At 30.6% G+C, this 25,384-nt stretch overlaps 2 protein-coding genes across 3 annotated transcripts; both read left to right on the top strand.

The window, feature by feature from the left end:
- The first annotated feature begins 252 nt into the window (after positions 1-252).
- LOC114189466 (glycinol 4-dimethylallyltransferase-like) lies at positions 253-4,345 on the top strand. Its single transcript, XM_028078029.1, has 13 exons — positions 253-411; positions 506-556; positions 1,494-1,771; positions 1,912-1,995; positions 2,090-2,164; positions 2,647-2,730; positions 2,825-2,914; positions 3,002-3,103; positions 3,297-3,392; positions 3,485-3,556; positions 3,642-3,740; positions 3,856-3,960; positions 4,062-4,345. Exons 1-13 carry the CDS (start codon positions 360-362, stop codon positions 4,101-4,103), a joined length of 1,230 nt encoding a protein of 409 aa, XP_027933830.1. The 5' UTR covers positions 253-359; the 3' UTR covers positions 4,104-4,345.
- A 10,439-nt stretch (positions 4,346-14,784) lies between these two features.
- Positions 14,785-21,314, top strand: LOC114190375 (glycinol 4-dimethylallyltransferase-like). 2 transcript variants are annotated; one of them, XM_085665094.1, is made up of 13 exons: positions 14,785-14,833; positions 14,921-14,968; positions 18,467-18,744; positions 18,844-18,927; positions 19,009-19,083; positions 19,355-19,438; positions 19,530-19,619; positions 19,715-19,816; positions 20,010-20,105; positions 20,202-20,273; positions 20,353-20,451; positions 20,828-20,932; positions 21,273-21,314. In XM_085665094.1, the coding sequence occupies exons 1-13, from the start codon at positions 14,785-14,787 to the stop codon at positions 21,312-21,314; spliced, it is 1,224 nt and encodes a 407-aa protein (XP_085521220.1). The 2 variants fall into 2 exon arrangements, with proteins under 2 accessions (XP_085521220.1, XP_085521219.1); XM_085665093.1 differs by having other exon boundaries at positions 18,455-18,744.
- Positions 21,315-25,384: the final 4,070 nt, after the last annotated feature.

The following is a 25,384-nucleotide window of genomic DNA, read 5'->3' as shown; positions in this document are numbered from 1 at the left end:
TAAAAACCCATGCAATTCACAAAGTCTTTCAAACCTTTCAAACTTTTACGCTGTCAATTTATTAAAATCTAAACTAATAAATCCTGTTGCTAAAGTCTTTTAAATCATTTTATGTGTGACTGGTTTTGTTTGATTTGATTATTTAGCATTTTTTTTTTGCCTAGAAAATGTTGACTATGTAAGCGTCGTGATCAATTTCTACGTATCAATCAAATTTTATATATCTCCTTAAGAAAAATCAAATTTCATGGAGTCTTTTTGCCTATAAAATCTGAAATTCCTCTCTTCTCTTCTATAGGGTATCTCTCAGTTCCTATCTGTTCTATAGAGTTTAGTGTTACCCTGTGTGGTGAGTTTCCATGGCTAGGGCACATCTTATATCTTCTCCTAACGTCTCTTCACTCACAAATGGTACTTATATATATACTCACTATCTTCTATGGTTCATTTTTCTCTGCAAACTTATTTTCTGAGTAATATGTGGAAACATTAATGGTAATTGTAGGTTCAAATCTTTGGGGCAGAAAACTCTCCTTCAAGAGTGCTTTCTATGAAAGTATGTCTCATCACTTATACCCTATTCCTTCAACTAACATTTATCATGCCTAATTATTTGATTAACTTTCTGATCAGTATCTCACTCTTTCATATCTTTTTGTTCATCTATTAGTTGAAATGTGTTATAATATTAAAAAATGCACATGTTGATGGAAACTTAAACTTTACAATGGTCTTCAATAATTGGATGTAATAGTGGACTTATTTATATTTGATGGTAACTAGATTTCTCACATAATCCTTGTTTACTATATAAATTTTACAAACACCCATTAATTTTAATCATTTTATATTATCTTTAAATATTACAGTACTGCTTATTCATTAATTTATTTATTTCATGTTAGTTAACTTTAAAATATATTTCCTGAAATAACAATAATTAAAATTGATTATTTTATAAATATTCTGTTAAATTTAATGTAAGTCACAATAGCTTAGTTTATTTAAACTTAAGAATGGAAAATTTTAAAAATAAACCATTATATATCGGTATACTTTACTTTTAAATTTATTTATAAAATATTTTTTGCTAATAATAACAACGTATAAATATATAGTTATATTTAAATGATGCAAATAAACTTTAAAAATAATAAAGGTATAAATTATTTGAATATTTATATGATATTATCACTTAAACTAAAATATTATTAAAATTTATTTGAAAATATTTATTTTAGATTAATACACTGTTTTAACTATTATTAAAATTTATTTGAAAATATACTATCCAACATAACTTTTCTGTTTCTTCGACTGTCACAAATTATAGTTTTTTTTCAACGGCATTTCTTATTTCAATTTTTAAATTATTTATTGTCTTAATTCATCATCTTGTCATGAATTTAAATATATATATATATATATATATATATATATATATATATATTTTTGTTGTGCACGCTACAACTTTGAACACTTGCGTACATTAGGTTCTGGTGGATCAAAAGCTTCTCAGCAGAAAATAAAAAGTCAAATACAGTATAATCCTTTGAGGTTTCAACAGTCATCTTTTAATCATCACTACAAACACGTTGAAAGGGGAGCAACATATGAAGAAAGCAATAAAAATTATGTTGTGAAAGCCGTCACTGTACCATCTTCTGAGTCAGAATCTGAAGCTTCAAGCTCCAAAAACTTTGTGGACTCTGTCAAAAATTTCATGGCCGTTTTGTATCAATTTATTTACCCTTACGCAATGTATGGTCGAGTAAGTACAAACTTTTCCATCACTTTCATAATTCATGTTCAAAAGTTATGGTCACTACTAGTTTTTGTTCCTTGGTTTTAAATTCCCATAGAGATAATTAATACCTTGTTGTTTAAATTAACTTTATCTGTGTTTTATAGACAACAACGGCAATTTCTGCGTCTCTCGTTGCAGTAGAAAGACTATCAGATATATCTCCCTTGTTTTTTATTGGTTTGTTACAGGTTAGACTCTAAATAAATTGCTTTAAAATAAAAATAGACAATTGAAAACTACTTCTTTGACCTCAATAATAAATATTCTTTTGAGTTTTTGCAGGCTTTGTTACCTTCCTTGTTCATGGATCTTTATGTTAATGGAGTGAATCAAGTGTTTGACTTCGAAATAGATAAGGTATGAAACTTACTATGAATAAAAAAATACGGATCATTGATAAATTATTTATTTATATAATTGAGAACGACGTATCTTTTTCTTAATGGGAGTACAACCAAACTATAGCTCCTACAATTTGACCGAAAACCTAACTATTTATTTATCTTAATTAATTCAGTCTATGGGACATATTAAAGTAATTTAACATATCTATTTTATATATTACCGAATTAATTAAAATAAGAGAAAATATAGTTGGATTTTGGAACAGTTTATCAATGTACTTCAACCTTGAAAATGGTGAGAATTCTTAACAAAGTCCCTTTATATATAGTTTCTTGTAAAAAAATAAAAAAGAATCGCTTTATAATTTTGAGTCTAAAGTGTTCCTATAATTACTATAACCATTGATAGGATCTAAAAAGCATGCAACTTTTAATAGTTTACGAACTTTTGGATATGTTTCTTAGAACTAATGTATGCTACATGTTTTATTGCAGATAAACAAGCCACATCTTCCATTCGCCTCTGGGAAATTATCCTTCAAGACTTGTGTCTTTATTGTTGCCTCATCTGCAATCTTGGTGCCATATACATTCATCCCTTTCCAGAATAAAAGATTCTCTTAAGATGAGATTCATAGAGAAAGGAGAGTTACTGTTTTATTCTGTTTTACAGGGTTTAGGGCTTAACTTGATGATAGGTTCTCCGCCATTGATTTGGAAATTTGTGTTGAACGTTATATTAATTAATTGCTATTCAATGAATGTGAGTTCTTTTTGAATTTAAACTTCTTTTTTCCCCTTACAATATATAAATATTATATAAATATCTGATGGTTCTGAAACTTTGCAGCTGCCTTTCTTACGATGGAAACAATATCCGGTGCTGGCAGCATTATTCGTAGTCGTTAGTATGGCAGTGGTTTTTCCAATTTCATACTTCCTTCATATGCAGGTTCTGTCCTATCACTAATCTTTGTCTTTTATAGATCTTAGTTTGGAATAACCATGTTCCATCTTATATAATAATAATAAATCTTCAACCCAAGATTTTTGGGTTAGTTTCATTTGATACACAATCAACCATTTGAATCCATCAATCAGAAATGGATTTATTAAATTACTAATTGTTTGTAACAAATGTTCAGACGTTTGTGTTGAAGAAGCCACTTATGTTTACAAGATCATTCATTGTTTCTCTGCTGTTCATGGGTTTGTACTCTACTGGTTTAGCATTATCCAAGGTAAGTGTCGTTATTTTATCAGACATGTATTCATTTTCCAACATCAAGCTTTTGGTGAAATAATGTAAAAGCTTTGTATTTGATTTTTGTAGGATATACCTGACATGGAAGGAGATATAAAACATGGCGTTGATTCTTTCGCAGCACGTTTAGGCCAGAAAAACGTATATATGTTTCTTAAATTCAATGTTTTCTTTTGGTTATATGTGCTCTTTGTATAAGATTTGATCGATTCTAAATCTTTGATAGGTATTTTGGATTTGTATTTTCCTTTTTGAAATGGCATTTGGAGTTGCCTTCTTGGCAGCAGCATCATCTTCATCTCCCCTTTGGATGAAATCTATCGCGGTAATATGTTTATTATATGTACATAGGTTGGAATTTTGTGTATGCAGAATTTATTTATTTTTTCTCTCAACATGGTGAACAATATTTAAAACTCAATCTGTGTGCTATGTTTTAGTGTCTTGGAAATGTTGTTCTTGGTTCAATTCTCTTTTACCGGACCAAAGACGTAGATGTGACAAATCCAGCTTCCACTGGACCCTTCTATTTCTTTCTCTGGAAGGTAATTCTTCTCTTAAACATTGTTTATCATCTGAGTAGACTATAATTTAAAGGGAACAGTTATCTAATAGCGTAAGTACAATTATGTGTTTGTTTTTGCAGTTGATGACGGCGGGACAAGTTTTTCTGCCTTTTGTCAGATAAGGTGTCACTAAAGATAAAACAAAACGTTTGCAACACATGCGCAACAGAATAACCTAGAGACCCTTCGCATCTAAATTTCCTGAACCAATGAATGTGTTCTCTCTAGATATCATGAGTTTTGTATCACTAAGATTTTCTTTTTTTAATTGTGTGATGATTCTAAGTATCTATATCGAGCTTTATCTCTATGGACACATCTTTCATCAAAGGAATAAGAAAATAGAAGCAACTTGTTATAACTAGATTTTTTTTCATCAGCAACTAAAAAAATATGAATAAGTATACAATAATATTTAGTATGAGTATTGTATATGTTCACTCTTGAACAATTATTAGAAAGAGGTATTCAATGAATTGTATTGGTGAAATAGATTCTTTCCTTCCTTGTACAAAATTTAAAGAACATCATGTATGTAGTTTTTCATCAAGCTAAACAAATTGACACAAGATACACAAGGATCTTTTAAGGAACGATCACCGAGAAAATATAACACAAATAGGACTAGACAAAAGAAATTAACACTAACCCAAAATCTTGAAATAACAAGTTTATGGATCTTTATTTTCATACGGTGTTCGACTAATAAAAACAAATACATCTTGAAAAACATGAACATTTTTACCCACGAGAATTTTCGTACTAATAGAGAAATAAGATCATCACAATCAACACAAAAATATATTGTGAAAATTTCAAAATCACAAAAAAACCAAAATCGTTGTTTGATAACCAAAGAATAATATTATATGAAAATGTGTACAAGACATAGACAACTCTCCTATGCCATTTGATCTCAAGTATACCCACATTGTCCAAAATAAGAATTTAACTCAATCTTCACAATACTCTACTACAAGAGTATAAGAAAAGTAAAATATAAGGTTAATTTTTTTTTTTTTGATTGGGACATCTATAACCATGAACTTAGAGTTTGTTATATAGCCACTATCTCTCTTTCCATTGCTTATCTTAGGTGATGTGAGGCTTTCCAAGATTTATTATTTTCATTAACTCAATATTCTCCACCATGATTAAAATAAACATATCTTCATTTTTATCTTTGCTTATACTGAAAATCACTTATACTCTCCCATAAAGAGTATACTCACTTTGAATTAAACCATGAATTAAACCTTTCCAGCTCTATTGTTGTGGTTCTGTTTAGGAATCATCTTCATAACCATGTTTTGTTTTGGTGTCAGTATTTTCAGCTCTCAAATCTATTCCTGGAACTGTAATGCTCATATGTTGGGTGCCTATTTTTGTTTGCTAGCATCTATCCAGGTAAGGGAAGCTAGAGTTTTTTTAATGTTTTCTTAGTATCTGCCTGTTTTCAGTTCAGTTTCGTGTTTATAATGCTTGTATGCAGTTGTGGTTTACTAGAAAATATTGAGATGTTGTTTGGCTTCGAATGTCTGCTTGTTGCATGCGTGAATAGTGGCGAGAACTGATATTTTTGCCCAAGCGAGCATGTCTCGCCTAGGCGAGAATAGTAGAAGCTCGCCCTGGTTTTTGCTCGAACTCTCGCGCAGGTGACAAGCTTCCGTTTTAAGCAACGAGTTATCTCGTTCAGGCGAGGAGGTCTCGCTTAAGCGAGAACTCGCAAAAACCTATAGTGCTCCCTGTTTGCAATCTCGCTTAAGCGAGATCTTTTAGCTTAAGCGAGAACTTTTAGCTTAAGCGAAATCAGTTTAGCTTAAGTGAGACTACTCTAGCTTAAGTGAGAATTGTTGTAGAATTTTAATTCCTTACTTTACCTTGCAGATTAATTCAATTACTCTTAAAAGCATGAATATGTGATTATGTATGTTTCATATGATATTGACTTGCTTGGTATGAAATGAAATAAGAATGGGTTGGTTGGTTGGTGGTGCTTTGACATGAGATGATAATGCTTGAGATGGTATGCGAAATGTTGTTGATAAAAATGTTTCATGGGAAACTCTTAGTGATGGTGTGGTTAGTATATACTTTGATATAGGAAATGTCTAGATAAAGAAGGTATCTTGAACTCTAATAATCGTTCACGCTCACATAGAGCAGAATGATTTATGTGGTGAAGTACAGGAGGTCCTAGTCTTGGAACGTATTGGGCCTAAGATATTAGAAGATTAACCTTGTATGTGGTTGAGTGATAACCCTTGTATTTAAACTCTGCAGAGTTTAGAAACCACTCAAATTCTTTAATCCGTGCATCTATTATTATTAGTGTCACTCTGGTAACCATTGTCACCGGAGAAGAAGAAGGGAAGAGAAAAAGGAAAAACAAAATACATAAAAAAAAAAAAACTCATTGCGGAAGGTATTATTTGTATTTTGGAAATCTTGTTCTAAAGGTTCTGTTTTAAAAATTTTGTTCCAGATATCTTATTCTGAACAGTTTGCTCCATAATACTTTCTAAGCATGTGATCCAAAAGCCCATTTTTTCAAAGAGGTATAATAGTAGTTGCATATTTGGGGATGTGCAAAGAAATTTTCAGGCTGTAGAAAGTAGACACCTGCATCCTCACTGTTTGTATGTGTATTTTGAGCTTGTGGACCCTTGCATGGCACCGTGTGTATGCATAGATATTCTATATACACCCCTTCTCTCCTTCATACACATCTGATGCACCATTAGTTTGAACATTATTTAGAAGTATGATTTTGTGTTTCACAAATATATGTTATAGTTGTAATTTGAACATTTTTTTCGTCTCTCTTATATTTGTTTCTCCAATTTTTTTTTCAAGAACCCCATATCTCTATTCAAGAACTTCAAGAAATAATTTTCAGAATATGTTAATTATAATTTTTTTAGAAGAATCAATTTCCTGGCCTCTTAATTAGTGATTCAGCTTTATTTTGTTTACAAAATACGGTATTTTTTTAGATCAGAGAGTAATGTGTTAGAGAATTAGCATCCAATAAAAACAATATTAAATTATTTATTTAATCCTCTTAAAACCTATTTACACTCATGAATCCATATTCAAACATGTATATTCGGTTGCACCATCGATTTATCAATTAATATAGTCAAACCTATTTGTTCGAACGAGTCCAATAAATATAAGATCTAAATTAAAAACTTTGACACTTCAATTTACTACTTCAAGTAATGGATTTCTATAATATATTAAATTATCATTCTGCTGACTTCACTTAATAAATTTGACTTGACAATTTCAAGAAAAAGACTATCCTGTATTCGAATTAGTTGACCGTTCACTATTTCTCCCCATAGGTTATGATTATTTTTGCTACTAACACTAATCTTTTAGTACACGTAGACTGAATGGTTAGTTTATGTAATTAAAATTTATGATAAATCTATATTTCTAAATATATAACTTGCATTATAATTAAAGCTTATAATAAATTAATATTTTTAATATATAAATTATATTTTTCATGTATAATAACTGATTTGTACAGTGATAAAAGGGTAGTTTTAACTATTAATATTTTTTATTGAAATATACGAATTCATATTAGAACTAAAGATATTAAAAGTAATAAAAAAGTGTTCTCTTTCATGGAAAAACACAGTAAAAGGCTATCACTGAAGAAAAAGTACTAAAAATAATTATTGTATTTTAACTTATTTAAAAATTCAAATATCTTTTAGTTTAAAATTTTAATTATGATGCAGATACAGAGACAAAGATTTATGGATGATAAGATTTTTATACCCAAGGGTAATATCGGAATGATTTTGGACTATCGATAATTTCATTTGGGGCATTTGGAAAGAGACAAAGGGATATTTAGGTATATATATTTAATTAAGCACGTGTTGAATAAGCTCTTGTCAAATGACAGATTATTCATGAATTGAGTGTCAAATTTAATGAAATGAACCAAAAATAGCTTGGAAGATAATAATTAAAAACTATAAGTCAAAAACTTGAAATAAGGTCTTTGAAATGTGCCCAAAGTCCAACTAAAAAAATGGTGAAGTCTAAGGATAAATACATTTACGTGAAGATAATTAAAACATGTGACACGACAGGAAACTGCTTACGCTTCTTGATGGGTGAGGCAGTTAAATCGCCATTGGAAAAAGTATGGCCAAATCAAGTATAGAAATAATGGCCGATATTAGTGGTCGGAGGAGACTCAACATGCTCTCTATCTCTACGTCTCTATCTCTATATATAAAACTTGAATTCTTTTATTTTTTTTCATTGGAATGATTTACAAAACATAAGAAATAATAATTAAAAATGAAATTCATTTTATAACATATACTTTTGCATATAGATGCATTGTTTTTATAATATTTTATTCTTACAAATTAGAAAGTTATTGAGAGAGTTTACAAATCAAGATTAAATTAAGAAAGTTCTAACTATGTTATGTAATATTTTGTATCTAATATTAATAATAAAATTATAGTTTAGCTAAATGAAAAATTTTCATGTCAACAATCCCTCATGTTGGTGGATAAATATTATATCACCAAGAAAGAATTTTGGTTGTGATTATTTTTGACATTGGGTTTTGATTCTCAAATCGAAGCATATTTAAGCGATATAAGAAAGCGTGATGTTTTGATCAACATAAATAAAAAGTCAATATTATGCTTCAACTCATATTTTAACGGAAGCCTGTACTCTTTAAATTAAATAATTATTTTAAATTAAGAAGGGTATTTGGTTTCGATTGGATGGACAACCGATGTCATATATCTTTAAAATTAAATAATTAATTTTAAATTAAGATGAGATTTTGGCTTCAATTATAGTAAGAATTAATGCCATGTGTCCTTTTAATTATTTTAAATTTAGAGTATTTGGCGAGGTAATAACCAAAGCCAAATGTCATCTTATGCTTCTATTTTGGCATAACCGAAACCTAATGTGTGCTTTTTTTTAATTTTTTTTTTTTTTTGGTTTGTTCCCTCATTTTAAATTATATCACCACAAAACCATAACAAAAACAACAAAATATATTTTATCAAACCCAGAATCATCCAAAATCTAAATACAACTATAAGTCTTGTCTAACAAGTAAATATCCTAAATATTGTTGAACATTTATATTATAAATTTTGCACAAGTTATCCTATCATACTTTATGGACTCATTGGAAATTGGTGCACTACTCTTGAATTTCTGCAAAAAAGACATTAAGTTCAATTAGTATATAGAAAGACAAAGTTGCAAAGTATTTGATTCATTACAAATATTACCGTATTCCAATTAGTTGTAATATGAGCATGAACAATGGTTATCATCCATTGCATTACATAGTAACCACACTTATATGAGCTGATTTGTTTATTACACACATATATTAACACAATTATAAATAATTAAGAAAGAAAACAAACTCAAACAATTATAAATTATGGACTAAAATACCAAACTTGGAAGGACAATTGTTAAGTGAAAAACGACAAGCACACCGGTCGCACGTAGCAAGTAATAAATATCGTTCTCTCCACAAAGACTTCTACAACACATGACAAATCTCGCAATTCACAACTCAAATAGACAACAAAGCTTACAAAAACAAAAAAAAAACTCTTTTTGGTATTTTTATCAAACAGTTTGTGTGCAACAAGAAATTTAACATAGAGTATCTACAACTATCAAGAGTAGATTTCATTCACTTCCTTTTCATGCATTGACAAACATCTCATTTCCATATTCAAGTCAAAATGAACTCACAAATATACTCAAATCCTATCCCTAGTGACTTTGAGCCTATAATAACTCATCAAGTTCCAATTCCTTGAATCTTCAACAAGCAATCATGTATTAAGTTCAAGAGTCTAAAGATTACTAATGAATCATGTTCTATCCCTAGATACAAGTTTCATTAGGTATTCAATTTCAGTTCTAGGTTCAAAAGACAAATTCTAACACCTCAAGAATCACAAATCACGCATGGATGACCAAACCAAAACAAGCATTAAGCATGGAAATCAAATACTAACACTAAAATTGAAAAGCATATGTATTAACAACATAAATTAAACAAGAATTTAGTTCATTACATCTAATTTCAACAAATAGGGTTAGCTCTCCATGGTGGAGAACCTAGGGTTTACAAAAGAAGAGATAGGGAAGAAATGGAAACCAAAGAGAATATGTGCAAGCCCTCTCCCAAGGTTCTTAGCAGCCATTCCATGCTCCAATTGTGTCTCTCATTCACGTCTCCATTTTCCAATCGTAACCCATCTTCCTCTCCAACCCCAAAAGGGGGAAAAACCACCATGAATGGAGGAGAAGACCCAAAGAGGAGTGAGAGAGATACCCCACACCCCTAACAACCTCTAGGAGGCTCTCCAAGCACCCAAAGTGTTTCTTTATCACAAAAAAAGAGGAATTGTCAAACCCTCGCGAGAGACAAGATTAAATACCATTTTTTAACATGTTAGCGACGCCACCGCTTAGCCTTGTCTCAACATCGCTCAGTGCCAAGTTTTACGAATTCAATGGCGCTCAACCTCACCTTTCAACGCTTAGCCTTGGTGGTGCTCGACCTCACTTTTCATCACTTAGCCTTGTGGGTGCTCAGCCTCACTTTTCACCGCTCAGCCTAGTGGGTACTCAGCCTCACTTTTCCACCGCACAACCTTGTGCAGTTTGACAACATTCTGTATTTGAAGCACTAGGCATGATTATAGTGACGCCCGACGCGGGTATTTGGTTCAAATTATTTTTTTTCTTATCTAAAACATGCTCCCTTGAGTTCTTACTTATTTTCTTCCACCACAAATGCTTCCTATTAACTTATTTAACACACTAAAAGTAGATGTTAAAGGTAAAACAAGCATAAAATAATTAAAGCACCAAACAATACAAAACATATTAAACTTGAGAATATAACAAGATAAAAGTTAGGAAAAGTTGATTTATTTATGACAATAAACACAAAAAACACGTAAAAAGTAACATTATCAACAACCATGCAATATGTTTTGCCTTAGTAGTTGATCTCCCTAACAATATGTTATGTCCAACAACTGAACAATGATAAAGGGAATGTGTTAGGATACATTTATATAACAAAGAAAGTTCATAACATTGAGGTTCTTACCAATCTATTACTTGTCTGAGATGGATGGGAAAAGAGTTGTGCAAGGAGCAAACCACACAACAAGGTTGTCCTTCAGAGAAACCACAAGTAGCTACCAATGGCACCTGAAAAGAAAAGAAATTCATTAGTATACCTTAAAATGATAGATTATCACCAGTGCAGTAAGGGCTTTTTGCCCCGGTTGTTTTCCACATTTTGCCTCGGGTCTAGAACCGAGGCATATTGGGGCGAGGCCAAAAGGTACACCTTTTGGCCTCGGTTATCACCCGAAGCCATAGACCCAATTTTATGTCTCGGTTGTTTTGAAACCGGTGCCATATACATAACTTTATGCCTCGAGTCAATTAGGACCGAGGCCATAGGTCAATTAGGAACACTCTGTTCATTCCTGAAAAAGTTTTCAGGATCCACTTTGGTCTTAATGTTCACCAGCCTCTCCAAATTCTGATTGAAGTATTTGCTCCCATAAACTTGTCCTTCTTCAAAGCTAGACTCGTGGTTCCAGACTCATCACTCGGATCTATTTTCGACTTCTTATCAAGCATTTTAAATATGGACGCAGTGGCTGACTTCGCTTTGCTCGAGTCAGGAGCAATGGAGCTTGATTGGCAAATACCAGCAGTTCCCATAGTTAATGCAAAGAAAACCTGAAAAGCATGAAAGAAACCCCGTTTTACCCAGCTCGATCATCCTCTTGAATATCCATTCCAACCTGTCTCTTGAAATGGCATTCTCAACAAAATCGGATTTTCTTTTCAGAAAACCAGCAGAGTTCAGATTTCGATCCAGTAGGGTTCAGAGTTCAAACTTTCATCATCATTTCATCATTGTTCCACCACAGAACAGAATCAATCCAACTCACCTCGGTACAATTCTCCTTCTTCAACCCAAGAAGCGGAAACTCCTTCTCCAAAATCGACACAACCTCATCAGCCCCTCCCAGAAACAACACGGCTGGTCAATGGAACCTCTACAGAGTCGGAGTCTCGGACAGGAGCGGTCGTTGTCGCGGCGGCCAGAGGGCTAGTTTCCTTGGTGCTCGCGGACCCAGTCTCGGTGGCTGGCGTGGTGGCAGCGAGTCGCAATGGTGGGTCTTCTACCAATCCCTCAGTGCGCGCAGAGGCGCGGGTTTTGGTCTCGTCGGAGAATACCAATGAGGTTTTGGAGAGTGGCGATAAGGGGAAGAGTGAGGAGAGTGTTGTCGCAGAGAGAGATGGAGGAGATGCAGCGGCACGAGGAAGAAGTAGAGGGTTCGTGTTTTTTTTGCCCTAATTAAACTATATGGCCTCGGTTCAATTAATAACCGAGGCATATAGCCTATTTGGTCCCGGTTCAGTGCCACCCGAGGCCAAAGACGTAACAGCTAGTGGCATTTTTGAAATTTCTAGCCACCTTTTTGGCTTCAGGTCTATTTAACCGAAGCATATAAGGACTTTTTGGCACCGGGTTTTTTTGAACCGAAGCCTATAACCCCTTTTGGCTTCGGACTTTTCTTGAACCGAGGCATAAAAGTTGCCTGGAATTGCAAAAATGCCACCGCGCTGTTATATGCTTCGGTTCCTTACCAACCGAGACCTATAAGGCGAGGTAAAAATGCAATTTTGTACTAGTGTATATTGACAAGTTAACAAAGTACACTTACATGGTAATATAAGGGACAAAATATATTTCCTTCCCCTATTGAAAGCATTTGGTGATGTATGCTTGAATGTCATCAAACTTATTCCCCTGTTGAAATCATTTTAAATAGGGTGAGCTTAACATAATACAAGTACAATACACAATAATAAATAATCATTCAATATTCCAACCACTTCTAACAACCCCAAGCCTCACACCCCAATCTTCATCACTTCCTCTGGATGCCTCTTGGTTCTACATCCTTTGATGAATACATTGATCGATCTTTGCTGCCACGAGTGTCTACTCGCCCCTCCGACTACAGGCCACCACCTAATAGTCCACACGCGGGAATAAATTGTCATGACCACAATCCGTGACACCAAGTGGAGTTTCCCAAAACGAATCACAGTCCGTATTTGTCCCCCAAACTACCAAACTCAATCAGTTACACTAAAGAAGGCAATCTTTTGGAACCTCGTTGTACGAGCCACGATCTCGCACACTCCACTGGACTTTCAAAACCACCATGCTACAACTCGAGTGACCACGTGTTACCCCAATACAAGTTACACTCGTAACTGGGTCCCTAACAAAGCATCACATCAAGACATCCATCCAACATTGTGTAGAATCCCTCGCGTAATCCATCGTTGTGTAGAATGGACTTTTGATATGAAGATGGATATTGATACTATGACCAATAACTCTCAATGTTTCCTTGCATTGACTTTTTATTTTATTAGAAATTGTAGTTACTATATTTGTCATGAATGGACTTTTGGTATGGAGATGGATAATGATGCCTATACCAAATAACTCTCCATGTCTCCATACAATGACCTTTTATTTTAAGTTTTGATGTTTATTGGCAATTGTAGTTGTTGATCTTAAATGTGGACAATTTCAAGTTATCATATGAAGTAGAATAGTTTTTCTATGTATATGAGCTTGCAAATATTTGACCAAATACAAGCTGCAAGTTTTGCATCAGAAAATTCATAATCAATGAATTGAAGTAGTAAAATTCTTAGTTTTTATTTCAATATTAAGAATTTATATAAATATTATAATTAATCTTTAATATTAATAATATTATATTTCATATCGTTTAACTTTTTCTATATTTATGTATTAAATTAAATAGTTATTTTATTTTTAAAAATATAAATTTAATATTAAAATTAGATTTATAAAAAAAGTTAATTTAGAAATAAAAATATGAATTTAGAAATAGATTTGGATTAAAATTGGATTCAAATGCGTGGATCAAGATTTATAACTTAATCCAAATATTTGGATCTAAATTTAAAAAAAATCTAAACTCAGTTAAAAAAAAATATGAATTTATTATTTGATCCAATTTTCTGAATTTGATATTCCAAAATATGACCCATGATCATCGTCATATGCTACACTCCAAGTTACATATCACTAATTTAAGAGTCGTTTTTTAAATTTCTCAAGCGCCATTGGTCAAGTATAAAATGAAGAAGAAAGCCTAATTTATATTTATGCACTCATAAGTGACCTAGGATTACACATTTAATAAACTAACTAAATAACTATATTATATTATTTTCTATTTAAAAGATTACATAAGGTTACGCTAGAAGAAAGACTAAATATATTTAGATACCTAGATAGTTACTGAATGAAATGATTGAAAAAATTGTTTCTTTTGTCCAACCTTATAATATCTTATCTATCATTAATAGGGTTTTTTAGCTTTGAATATACATTATAAAAATATATGTAATTCACAAAGTCTTTCTAAAACTTTTAAATCTTTACCTTATAAATTATTAAAATCTAATGTCCAAGTCTTTTAAATCTTTCTTACACGTGACTGTTATGTTTGATTATTTTGCAATACTTTTCCTACAAAATATTGACTATGTGCGTTGTGTATCAATTTCTGCGTACCAAATAAACTTTTTGCCTATAAAATCTCACATTCCTCTTTTCTCTTCTACAAGGAATCTACAAGTTCTTACCTGTTAGTGTACTTAGGGTGGTCCGATTCCATGGCTAGGGCACATGCTATATCTTCTAACATCTGTTCAGTCACAAGTGGTACCTATATTCACTATGTTCTACTTTGGTCCGTTTTTCATTTCAAAGTTATTTGTCGAGTAATATATGGAAGCATGGTAATTGTAGGTGATTTTTGGGGCACAAAACTCTCCTTCAAGAGCATTTACTGTGCAAGTATGTCTCGTCGGTTATACCCTGTTCCTTCAATTAACCTTTATTGTTATTTGAATAGCTTTCGGAGTATCTCACTCTTAACATCCTTTTGTTCATCAATCACCTTCAACTATCATCCTTCACTCCATAGTATAATTTAGACTATCAAAATGGGTCAGATATGCATGGGTCAATCTGGTCCACCAAGGGTTTCAATTGAGTTGGATTGAAATTTTTTTTTTACAAATTTTAGTATGTGTTAATTTTTTACCAGATCTACCAAAAATTCAGTTCACTCGGGTTGAACTCGTGATGAATTGAGTTGGCTCACCAACTCACCTGCAGATAAAGGGTCACACAATTTTTTTTTTTTTTTGTATTTAGGTTAGGTTGAGCTCTTTTTCTTTTAGCCAACATATTGAGTTGATAAATGCAAACCTATTATTTTTGTGATTTTGGTTTGTATTTGAAGTTGAACATTATTTTGGATTGTATTAAAGTTTATCACAATTCTAATTTACCTTTTTTTTTTGGATTGAAGAATTTTTTTTTAATTAAGTGAGTCAATGAGCCAATCCATTAACCCACCAACTCGTAATGGGTCCGGCCGAGCCGAGTTGGATGGTCCGTTTTGACAGCTCTAATACGATATATATATATATATATATATATATATATATATTATTTATAAATATTTATGTTAGTATTAACTTAACGAATGCTAAATAAAATAAATAATTTTAGAGTTGAAACTTTGGGGATGCTAAGTTTATTTGTTTTTGTTTCTCTTCATAGTTAGTGTCTCTCAGTGGCAAATTTTCAATATTTTGGATGCTAAAATTTTGGTTGAATTACTCTTTTGATTTCTATTTTCATTCAATAATGCCAAATTGATCATCCAGTTTTTTAGTTTTAATTTGATCCTGACTTTTGAAAAATTATTGTAATTTGGTCCTTTTTCGTTAAATTTTTAGATTTGGATCACAATTTTTACATCAAAATTAAAATTATGAATAAGATCGTTTGGTTTGTTAACATCTTCACAATTTCAATTTTGATGAAAAAATATTTTATATGTTTCAGAAAATTTAACAAAAATAATCAAATTTCATTAATTTTTAAAATATTGAAATCAAATTGAAAAACTATAAAACTTAGAGGACAAATTTGATATGTATAAATGAAAATAAAAATCAAAAGAGTGATCTCAAAATTTTTTATATAAATTAGTAAAAATATTGTATTTACTTTCTTTATAATAATAAAAATAATAAAATTATTATTATTGTTATTATTATAATTATAATTATAAAATTAAATATAAATAATTTTTATAATTTTACTCTAGTTAATTTTTATTTATTATAATTAAGTTTAAAAAATAATCAAATAAAAAAATAGTTAAATTAAACAAATAATCACTTAAAAAATAATATTAATAAAATAATTACTTTAATTTAAAAAAATATTTAAATATTTAAAAAAAGAGAATTTTTTTCTTTATAGATATTGATGTATAATTTTTTTTAACAATATTAAATATATAAAATATATTAAAACTATTAAATTTGAAAAAAATATTTGAAATTATATAAATATAAAATAGTTTGGGAAACATGAACCCTTCTGTCACAATAAAAATCTGTTGGTGTCTGCATGAACTTAAATAAATATAAATATTAAAAAACGAATTTAGTATATAAATATTAGCATAAACTAATTTATTTTAGTTTCTTCATATTAAAAGGTTCTTAAACAACACTAACATATATCCACGCCGCATATGAATTCAGATATAACGATGATAAATATTTTATAATTTTCTTCTCTCACTTTTTATATATGTCTCATCAAATTCAGTTACATTTATAAATATTACTACATATATTTTCATCAACACTCGTCTCTTTCGCTCGCTCACATTTATAAATATTACTACTTATCTTTTTCATTCATATACATCTCATTCATCTTATTTTGTCCCACGTCTTCTTAATCTACAATATGTTTCTTGTCTCCTTGATTCGTATTTATCTCTTCATTCACATTAATTTTTTCATTTACACTCTTCTATCTAATTAATTATTATTACTATTTTAATTAAAAAATTAATTTTAAAATAATTATAAATTAATGGCGATTAAGCCAACATTGATGTCGGTCTTCAAAAGCTAACGGATTAACCTCTATGATTTTAGTGTCGTATATACATCCGGTGTAAAAAGTAACGGTAGTATATATTTAGCAAAATGATAAAAGTTAATCTCTTGGATTAATCTTATTTTATTATATATTTTACTAACCATCTCTATTGAATAAGTTAGTTGAACAAGTAGGTTGATGTCGTTTTATTTTATTTATAATAATAATAAATAATAATAATAATAATAATATCTTTACTTTAAAAGTTTATACAAATTAATAAATAAATTCTTATGAATGTATAAGTATACATTTAAGTTATTTATTTGTTAAACCTCTTTTTTCAAAATTAAAATTAACAGTTAAATATGTTAATTGCAAAACTAAAACTTTTCAGCGTCTAAGCGTAAGTAGGAGTGATACGGACCCGTGATGCTAAATTATTGTTTTCAAAATAAAAATTCATTCATTTTTTAAAAGAAATATAATGTCTTTCTTTTTCTGAATAGATAAAATGAACATTTTCAAAATTGTTAAAGGCATTTGTGGATAAGTTTATTTTTACAAATATTTAGGAGAATAGAATAAGACGAAAGATGAAATAAACTTTTGCATAATTTTTATATGAATTAAAAATTCGTTTTAAAGAAATAAAAGCATGAAACAAATTTTATAAATTACCTTAATATAAAGTAATTTTAGTTTAGAAAAAAAATACTATTTATATTTTCTTTCTTTTTCATTATTTGAATATATATATATATATATATATAAATATTTTTTTTTTGAAAACTTAATTGTGAGTTTAAATTTTTAGATAAATATTAGAAAATTAAGTATCTTATAAGGATAAAAATCGATAAAACTTTAAAAATTTTGGGTTGAATGTAATATTATTGTTTAAATCAATTGTAATTAGATCTTTTTATAATTGAGTCTTGCCGATGAATTCTCCTTAAAAAAGACCTATCAATATCTTTAACCTTAATATCTGGTATCTCAAGATCAATAATTATATATCTTTTTATAAAACTATTATTAAAAGAAAAAAATACAAAAAAGAATATAGTTACACGTCAAACAAATATCAAGTTTGAAAATCAATTAAAGTAGTTTTTATAAATATTGTACATTATTAATACATTTTTTTGTATGTGACTATTGAATTTGACTTTCTTTTAAAACCAAAATCTTGTCATATTATTTTTTTAAGGTTTTCTCCGAGAAGAACTACAGTTTTTTTACCACGATTTTTCTTATTTCAAATTTCAAATTTATCATTTTCTCAATTCATCATCTTGCCATGATTTAGTTTCAATACTTTTAAATATACCTTTCTGTTGTGCTTGCTATAACTTTGAACACTTGGTACATTAGGTTCTGGTGGATCAAAAGCTTCTCAGCAGAAAATAAAAAATCAAATACAATATAATCCTTTGAGGTTTCCACAATCACCTTTTAATCACCATTACAAAAGTATTGAAAGAGGAGCAAGAAATGAAGAAAGCAATACAAATTATGCTGTGAAAGCCGTCACTGTGCCATCTTCTGAGTCAGAATCTGAAGCTTCCAACTCCAAAAGCATTGTGGAGTCTGTCAAAGATTTCATGGTCGTTTTGTACCAATTTATTTACCCTTACACCGTGTATGCTCGAGTAAGTGCAAACTTTTCCATATCTCTCATAATTAATATTCAAAAGTTATGGTCAATACTGATCTTGTGTTTTTAAATTAACTTAATCTGTATTTTACAGACATCAGCTGCAATTTCCGCGTCTCTCATTGCAGTAGAAAAACTATCAGATATATCTCCATTGTTTTTTATTGGTTTGTTACAGGTGACACTCCAAATATGTTGTTCTTTTATATAGACAATTCAAAACTACCCTTTAACCTCGCATTCTTTTGAGTTGTTTCAGGCTGTGCTACCTCACTTGTTCATAGATCTTTACGTTAATGGAGTTAATCAATTGTTTGACTTTGAAATAGATAAGGTATGAAACTTACTATGAATAAAACACAGGTTAACACAAGAACATCACGCGTACAAGAATTTGAACAATTTATATAAATTTAACTACCAAACTGCTCCTACCCTTTAGAGTTTCTTTCTTGTAAACAAAAAAGACCCTTTCTAGTTTTGAATTCGAAGTCTTCCTCATTATTGTATCCTTTGATAGAATGGTGAAAGCATGTAACATTTTATAGTTTACAAACCGTTTCGATGATTCCTATAACTAATCTATGTTACATGTTTTATTGCAGATAAACAAGCCACATCTTCCATTGGCGTCTGGGAAATTATCCTTCACAAATGGTGCCTTTATTATTGCCTCATCTGCAATCTTGGTGCAATATAGATTCTTCCCATTTCAGAATGAATGATTTTAAGATGAGATTCATAGAGAAAGAAGAGTTATTGTTTTATTCTGTTTTACAGGGTTTAGGGCTTAACTTGATGATAGGTTCTCCACCATTGATTTGGAACTGTGTGTTGTGCTTTGTATTAATCACTTGCTATTCAGTGAATGTGAGTTCTTTCCAATTGCATTGAAACTGTGTATTATGTTCTAAGGTATAAGTATTGGTGCACTCAGTATTCTTATATATATTTATATTCTGCAGTTGCCTTTCTTACGATGGAAGCAATATCCGGTGGTGGCAGGATTATTCACGACTATTAGTTGGACATTGTTATTTCCAATTTCATACTTCCTTCATATGCAGGTTCTTTCCTATCACTAATCTTTTCCTGTTATAGATCTTAGTTTTGAATAACCATGTTTCAACTTGTATAATAATAACAAATCTTCAACCCAAGATTTTTGGGTTAGTTTCATTTGATACACAATCAACCATTTGAATCCACCAATCAGAAATGGATTTATTAAATTACTAATTGTTTGTAACAAATGTTCAGACGTTTGTGTTGAAGAGGCCACTTGTGTTTACAAGATCATTCATTGTTTCTCTGTTGTTCTTGAGTTTCTACTCTGCTGGTATAGCATTAGCCAAGGTAAGTAAGTGTCTTTATTTTCTCAGGACATGTATTCATTTTCCAACATCAAGATTTTGGTCGAATAATGTAAAACCTTGTATTGGATTTGTGTAGGATATACCTGATGTAGAAGGAGATACAAAACATGGCATTGATTCTTTCGCAGCACGTTTAGGCCAGAAAAAAGTGTGTTTCTTAAATTTAATACTTTCTTTTGGTTAAGCCCTTTTTGTATAACATTTGATTGATTCTAAATCTTTGATAGGTATTTTGGATTTGTGTTTTCCTTCTTGAAATGGCATTTGGAATTGCCTTCTTGGCAGGAGCGTCATCTTCGTCTCCCTTTTGGATTAAATTTGTCACGGTAACATATGTTTATATGTATATAGGTTGTAATTTTATTAGGTATGCAGAATTTATTTGTTTTTTTTCCTCAGAATGGAGTTCGATTTTTTTTTTTTGAGTATATATTTTTTTAAGGTTCAACAAACATCCCTTATATTTAATGTTTCTTGCTTATGATATATGCCATGTATCTATTTTAAATAAAGAAAGATTTCACTAGAATAGTTATCTTTACTGTATAGATTATTCCAACATTTTAATCTCGACAAATGTTAAAATAAGCAATATTTTAGTACAAACATAAGTTTATTGTTTTTTACACATCATTATAAATGAACATAAAGTTATTTAAACTTTTGAACAAAATTTAAAATTTAATTTGTTCTATGTTTTAGGGTGTAGGAAATGTTGTTCTTGGTTCAATTCTCTGGAACCGGACCAAATATATAGATGTGACAAGTGCTGCTTCCACTAAATCCTTCTATTCATTTATCTGGAAGGTAAATCTTCTCTTAAACACTGTTTACCATTTAAGTAGTTCAACATCCAACAGTTATCTAATTAATTTTCCAATTGTTTCCGGAAACATGCCGAGTTGATTTCTATTGATTTCAATTTTTAAAACAATAATTTTTATGGTTAAAATGATGTGATTAGTGATATATCAAACTAATCTCATATTTTAGCTAAAAATTCAATATAATTTAAAGGTTGGAACAAACCAGCACGTGAATTATTGTCAGTTTATCTATATATATTATTTGGAGATTTTTTTACTAAATTATTTTATTATTAAAAGTGGAACATGATAACGTTGTACTTATGTGTTTGTTTTTGCAGTTGATGATGGTGGCACACCTTCTCCTGCCTTTAATTAGATAAGGGGTGTCACTGAAGATTAAAACAACATTTGCACCACATGCGCAACAGAATAACCTACACCCTTTGTATCACTAAGTTTGTTTTTTTTTTTAACTGTGTGATGATTTTCAGTATCTATATCGAGCTTTATCTCTATAGACACATGTTTCATTATAGGAATAAGAAAATAGAAGCAACTTGTTATGCTAAGATTACCCTAAAGAATGAGTGCTAGTAAGTGAGTTTTTTTTTTTTTTCTCTGTTGCAAAGTGTTCATTTATAAATACACAATATAAAATCATCTCCCTAAAATATGAATCACAGAAAGCAGAAGTCTTATTAAAGCCCAAGTTTTAATAAAAACTCTTAAGAAGTTTGTGACTGAATAAGAGTTTAATCGATAGGATTAGTCATGTGAGAAGGTTTGCTTATAAGAGAATGCTATGAAAATACACAAAAAGAACAAAAAGACTGAAACAACAGGAGAAAAGAACAATAATCAATTTAAACTCAGTAACATCAAACTTCTAAAGGAAGGAAACTTCATAAGGACAGCATGAATACTATTATGAAACATTACACATGCTTTACAAAAGCAACATTATTCATTTATAAAATGTAAAATCAAACACAAACGAATTAGCAATGAAATAATTACGAAATTAGCAATGAAAACACCAACTAGGCACAAAATTACAAACTAAACTAAGAATACATGGATTTGCAATGAATTACTTATAAAAATTAGAGATCAAAATGCAATTGGCAATGGATTCAAAAAAAATTACTAATGTAAGTTATCACACAAAATCAACTCATCTCGTACATTTTATGGATTAATCTTGCTTTGTTGATAAATAATGAAAGTTTAACTTGAATTAGTTTACTTATAGATTAAGAAATCTGAAATGTTTTATCTCTTTATGATTTACAAAATAAAAACAAGAATATCTAAACTTTCTATAAAATGTGTATTCACCAAGTGATTTTAATGAGAAAAGAGGATTGTGGGAAGAAATAATAGCGTGTAAGGAGGAAGAGGGAGGCAATATGGGGAATTTGTAAAGAAACATTGGATTGACTACAAGGTGTCATGGAATGGATTATTACGGTAAAAGAGAAACTAAAAAATGAAACATGACCTAAAAATATGGAGTAAGGAGGTTTTTCGAGACATAACTAGGGGAAAACAACGATTAATTGCTAGAATTAGGGAGTTGGACAAAAAAGACGATGATAGTGAAATAAATGATGCACAAAGGGAGGAGGAGATTCGTTACTTTGCCTAGAATCCATAGCAAGACAAAAGTCTAGAGTTAATTAATTGGTTGGCCTCAGGTGATATGAACACTAAATTTTTCTATCTAACAACTGATTGGAGAAAGGAAAACAATATGTTCAAAGGGATGAGGATACATGGAGAGTGGTGTGAGGATCAGAAAATAGTTAACGAAGGTGTCAAGGCATATTATGAGGATGGACTAAAGGAGAAAAAAAAAGGGTTCAATCTAAAGTTAGGAAATGTTGATTTTAGGTCAATTTCACTAGAATACAATGACAGACTAACAAAGATATTTTCAGAAGATGAAATTAGGAAGGTAGTATGGGATTGTGAAAGCAATAAAAACCTCCGTCGAGATGGCTTTAATTTTAGTTTTATTAAGAAGTTTTAGGGTACTATTAAAAGGGATATAATGCAGGCAATTAATAACTTTTATAACACAGGTAGGTGGTCTAAAGGATGTAATGTCTCATCATTCATAGCTCTTGTACCGAAATGAATAAACTTCAAGAATTAGATCAATACATACCTATATAACTAGTTGGCTACATTTATAAGATAATATCCAAATTTTTATCCTAGAGGGAAGAGGGATGCTTAATACTGTTACAGTTGCTAATGAAACCATTGATGAGATCAAGAAAAAAAAAACCAAGTATATCATAGTTAAGGTGGATTATGTGAAAGCATATGACTCAATTAGGTGGAATTTCCTATTATATGATGGAAATATTAGGTTTTTTCACAAGATGGATTAACCGGATAAAGGAGTGCCTAGAATCTTCCACAATTTCAGTTTTGGTTAATGGCATCCTAACACACGAGTTCAACCCTACATAGGGTTTTAGACAAGGTGATCCTCTAGCTTCGTTTTCGTACCTCAAAACAGTTGAGGGTCTAGATGGTATGGTTAGGCAAGTAGTAAAGAAAAAGTTTCTAGAAGGGATAAAAGTAGGGGCCAAAGAGATTGAGGTTAATATGTTAAAATTTGAATATGGCACAATATTTTCGTGTGAAGAAAACATACAAAATATTTTGATCATAAAGAGCATTCTTAGATGTTTTGAGTTAGCCGATGAACTTAAAAAGTTAATTTCATTAAAAGTAAAATTGGGCTAGGAGTAGAGGAAGGCATTATACAAATATATTCAAAAATGTTGAATTGTAATGTTATGCATTTACCATTCATTTATTTAGGTATGCCGATTGGTGGCATCCCTAAGAGATTCGAATTGTGGAGAGTGGTAATTGAAAACATAAGAAAAAGAATGGAATGTGTCAAGACTGTGTGGAATCAATGTAACAAATAGATATAGGTATTAATAATGTTCAACATTTTAAAGAAAAGCAACATTTCCAACAATTTTATCTCACAAAGTTAAATGGTAAACAAAATGGTGTTTTAAAATGTATGTGGATGACAATAGTTTGGATAATTTGGAATCATAAAAACAATATTATCTTTCGATATGAAATGGCATATGCTAAAGAGACATTTACAATGGCATAACTAAAAACATGAGGGTGGATTATTAATAAGTATTCAAAATTATCATTTACATACTCAGATTGGTGTTTGAGCCTTGCCACATGCTTAAAATATTTTTGAAAATAAAATGGCTTCAATACTAGGAAACAAGGGTATACACAAAAAGGGTCAAATTGGTGTAGGGATATAATCACAAGGAAAGTGAAGAAGGAAGACAAATAGTGAGAGAAACTAAATAGGCAATGAGCTTAACAAAAAGTGGAGGTAAGGTAGGGGTAATATTCTATGACGGCTAAACAAATGTTTTGAAACACATAAATAGCTCATTGGAAGGTGCACAAATGTTTTGTGATGCTGAAATTCTCTCCTGGACATTCATACATTAGGGGTAGACAATAGGAGAATGTTGTTACTTTATTGGGTTGGGGATAGTTGGAGAGAACCATTTTTTGTTTTTTGCAGATACGAAGCATGCAGGGGATGTTGTTCTTTTTTCTGTAGAGTGTTAAACAACAAAGGAGTATTGTTCTTCACTTTTGTAAAGACTATGAACAACAAAGCATTTACAGCGAATAATACCAAAGTTAGGATCTATATTGTGAATATTTTTGTTATGATGCAATTTGTATTTAATATTATATTGATGTTTAAATCTAGAGTTGTTAAAATGGGTTGGAACTCGCGAGCCAACCCAGCTCACCACGGGTTCGGGTTGGGTTGGGTTGAAATTTTTTTACAAATTTCAATATGGGTTGATTTTTTACCCGGCTCATCTGGGTTGAATCCGTGGTGAGCCGGGTTGGTGAGCCAACCCGCAGATAAAAGGGTCACACAAGTTTTTTTATTTTTTTATTAAGTTGAGCTTTACATTTGAGTCATGTTAAGTTGTTTTTTTATCCAACAATAATTTGTATTTTTTTATTATTTTGGTTTGTCTTTGGATTGTATTAAAGTTTATTTAGATTTTAATTAAAATTACAATTTAGTTTTGACTGAAAAAAAAACATATTTTTTTTAATTAAGTAAACCCGTGAGCCAATCCGTGGTGGACCGGGCCGGGTTCGAATTTTGTTAGCTCGCTAAAAAGTGAGCCGGATTGGGTTGACTCACTAAATCATCAACCCGTGGTGGGTCGAGCCGGGTCAGGTCAGGTTACCCGTTTTGACAGCTCTATTTAAATCATTCTCACCATGTCAATTTACGTAGAACTATCAAAATGAGTTAGAACCTGCGAGCCAACCCGACCCACTACAAGTTCAGGTCGGGTTGGGTTGAAAATTATTTACAAATTTTAATACAGGTTAATTTTTTACCCGACTC

The sequence above is a fragment of the Vigna unguiculata genome, chromosome 7, assembly GCF_037176805.1.
Source record: "Vigna unguiculata cultivar grain cowpea cultivar isolate G323 ecotype 2 chromosome 7, ASM3717680v1, whole genome shotgun sequence".
NCBI lineage: Eukaryota > Viridiplantae > Streptophyta > Magnoliopsida > Fabales > Fabaceae > Vigna > Vigna unguiculata.
Note: the sequence above shows the minus strand (reverse complement) of the source record. Positions and strands in the feature narration are given on the sequence as shown.

What these genes read in the sequence shown, in the direction of transcription:
- LOC114190375 (XM_085665093.1), top strand. Translation starts at nt 14,785, where the DNA reads ATGGCTAGGGCACATGCTATATCTTCTAACATCTGTTCAGTCACAAGT. An exon ending in TTTTTATTGGTTTGTTACAG is followed by an intron (nt 18,928 to 19,008) that starts GTGACACTCCAA and finishes GAGTTGTTTCAG; the next exon opens with GCTGTGCTACCTCACTTGTT. An exon ending in TTTGGATTAAATTTGTCACG is followed by an intron (nt 20,452 to 20,827) that starts GTAACATATGTT and finishes TCTATGTTTTAG; the next exon opens with GGTGTAGGAAATGTTGTTCT.
- LOC114189466 (XM_028078029.1), top strand. Translation starts at nt 360, where the DNA reads ATGGCTAGGGCACATCTTATATCTTCTCCTAACGTCTCTTCACTCACA. An exon ending in CGTCTCTTCACTCACAAATG is followed by an intron (nt 412 to 505) that starts GTACTTATATAT and finishes TGGTAATTGTAG; the next exon opens with GTTCAAATCTTTGGGGCAGA. An exon ending in TTTTTATTGGTTTGTTACAG is followed by an intron (nt 1,996 to 2,089) that starts GTTAGACTCTAA and finishes GAGTTTTTGCAG; the next exon opens with GCTTTGTTACCTTCCTTGTT.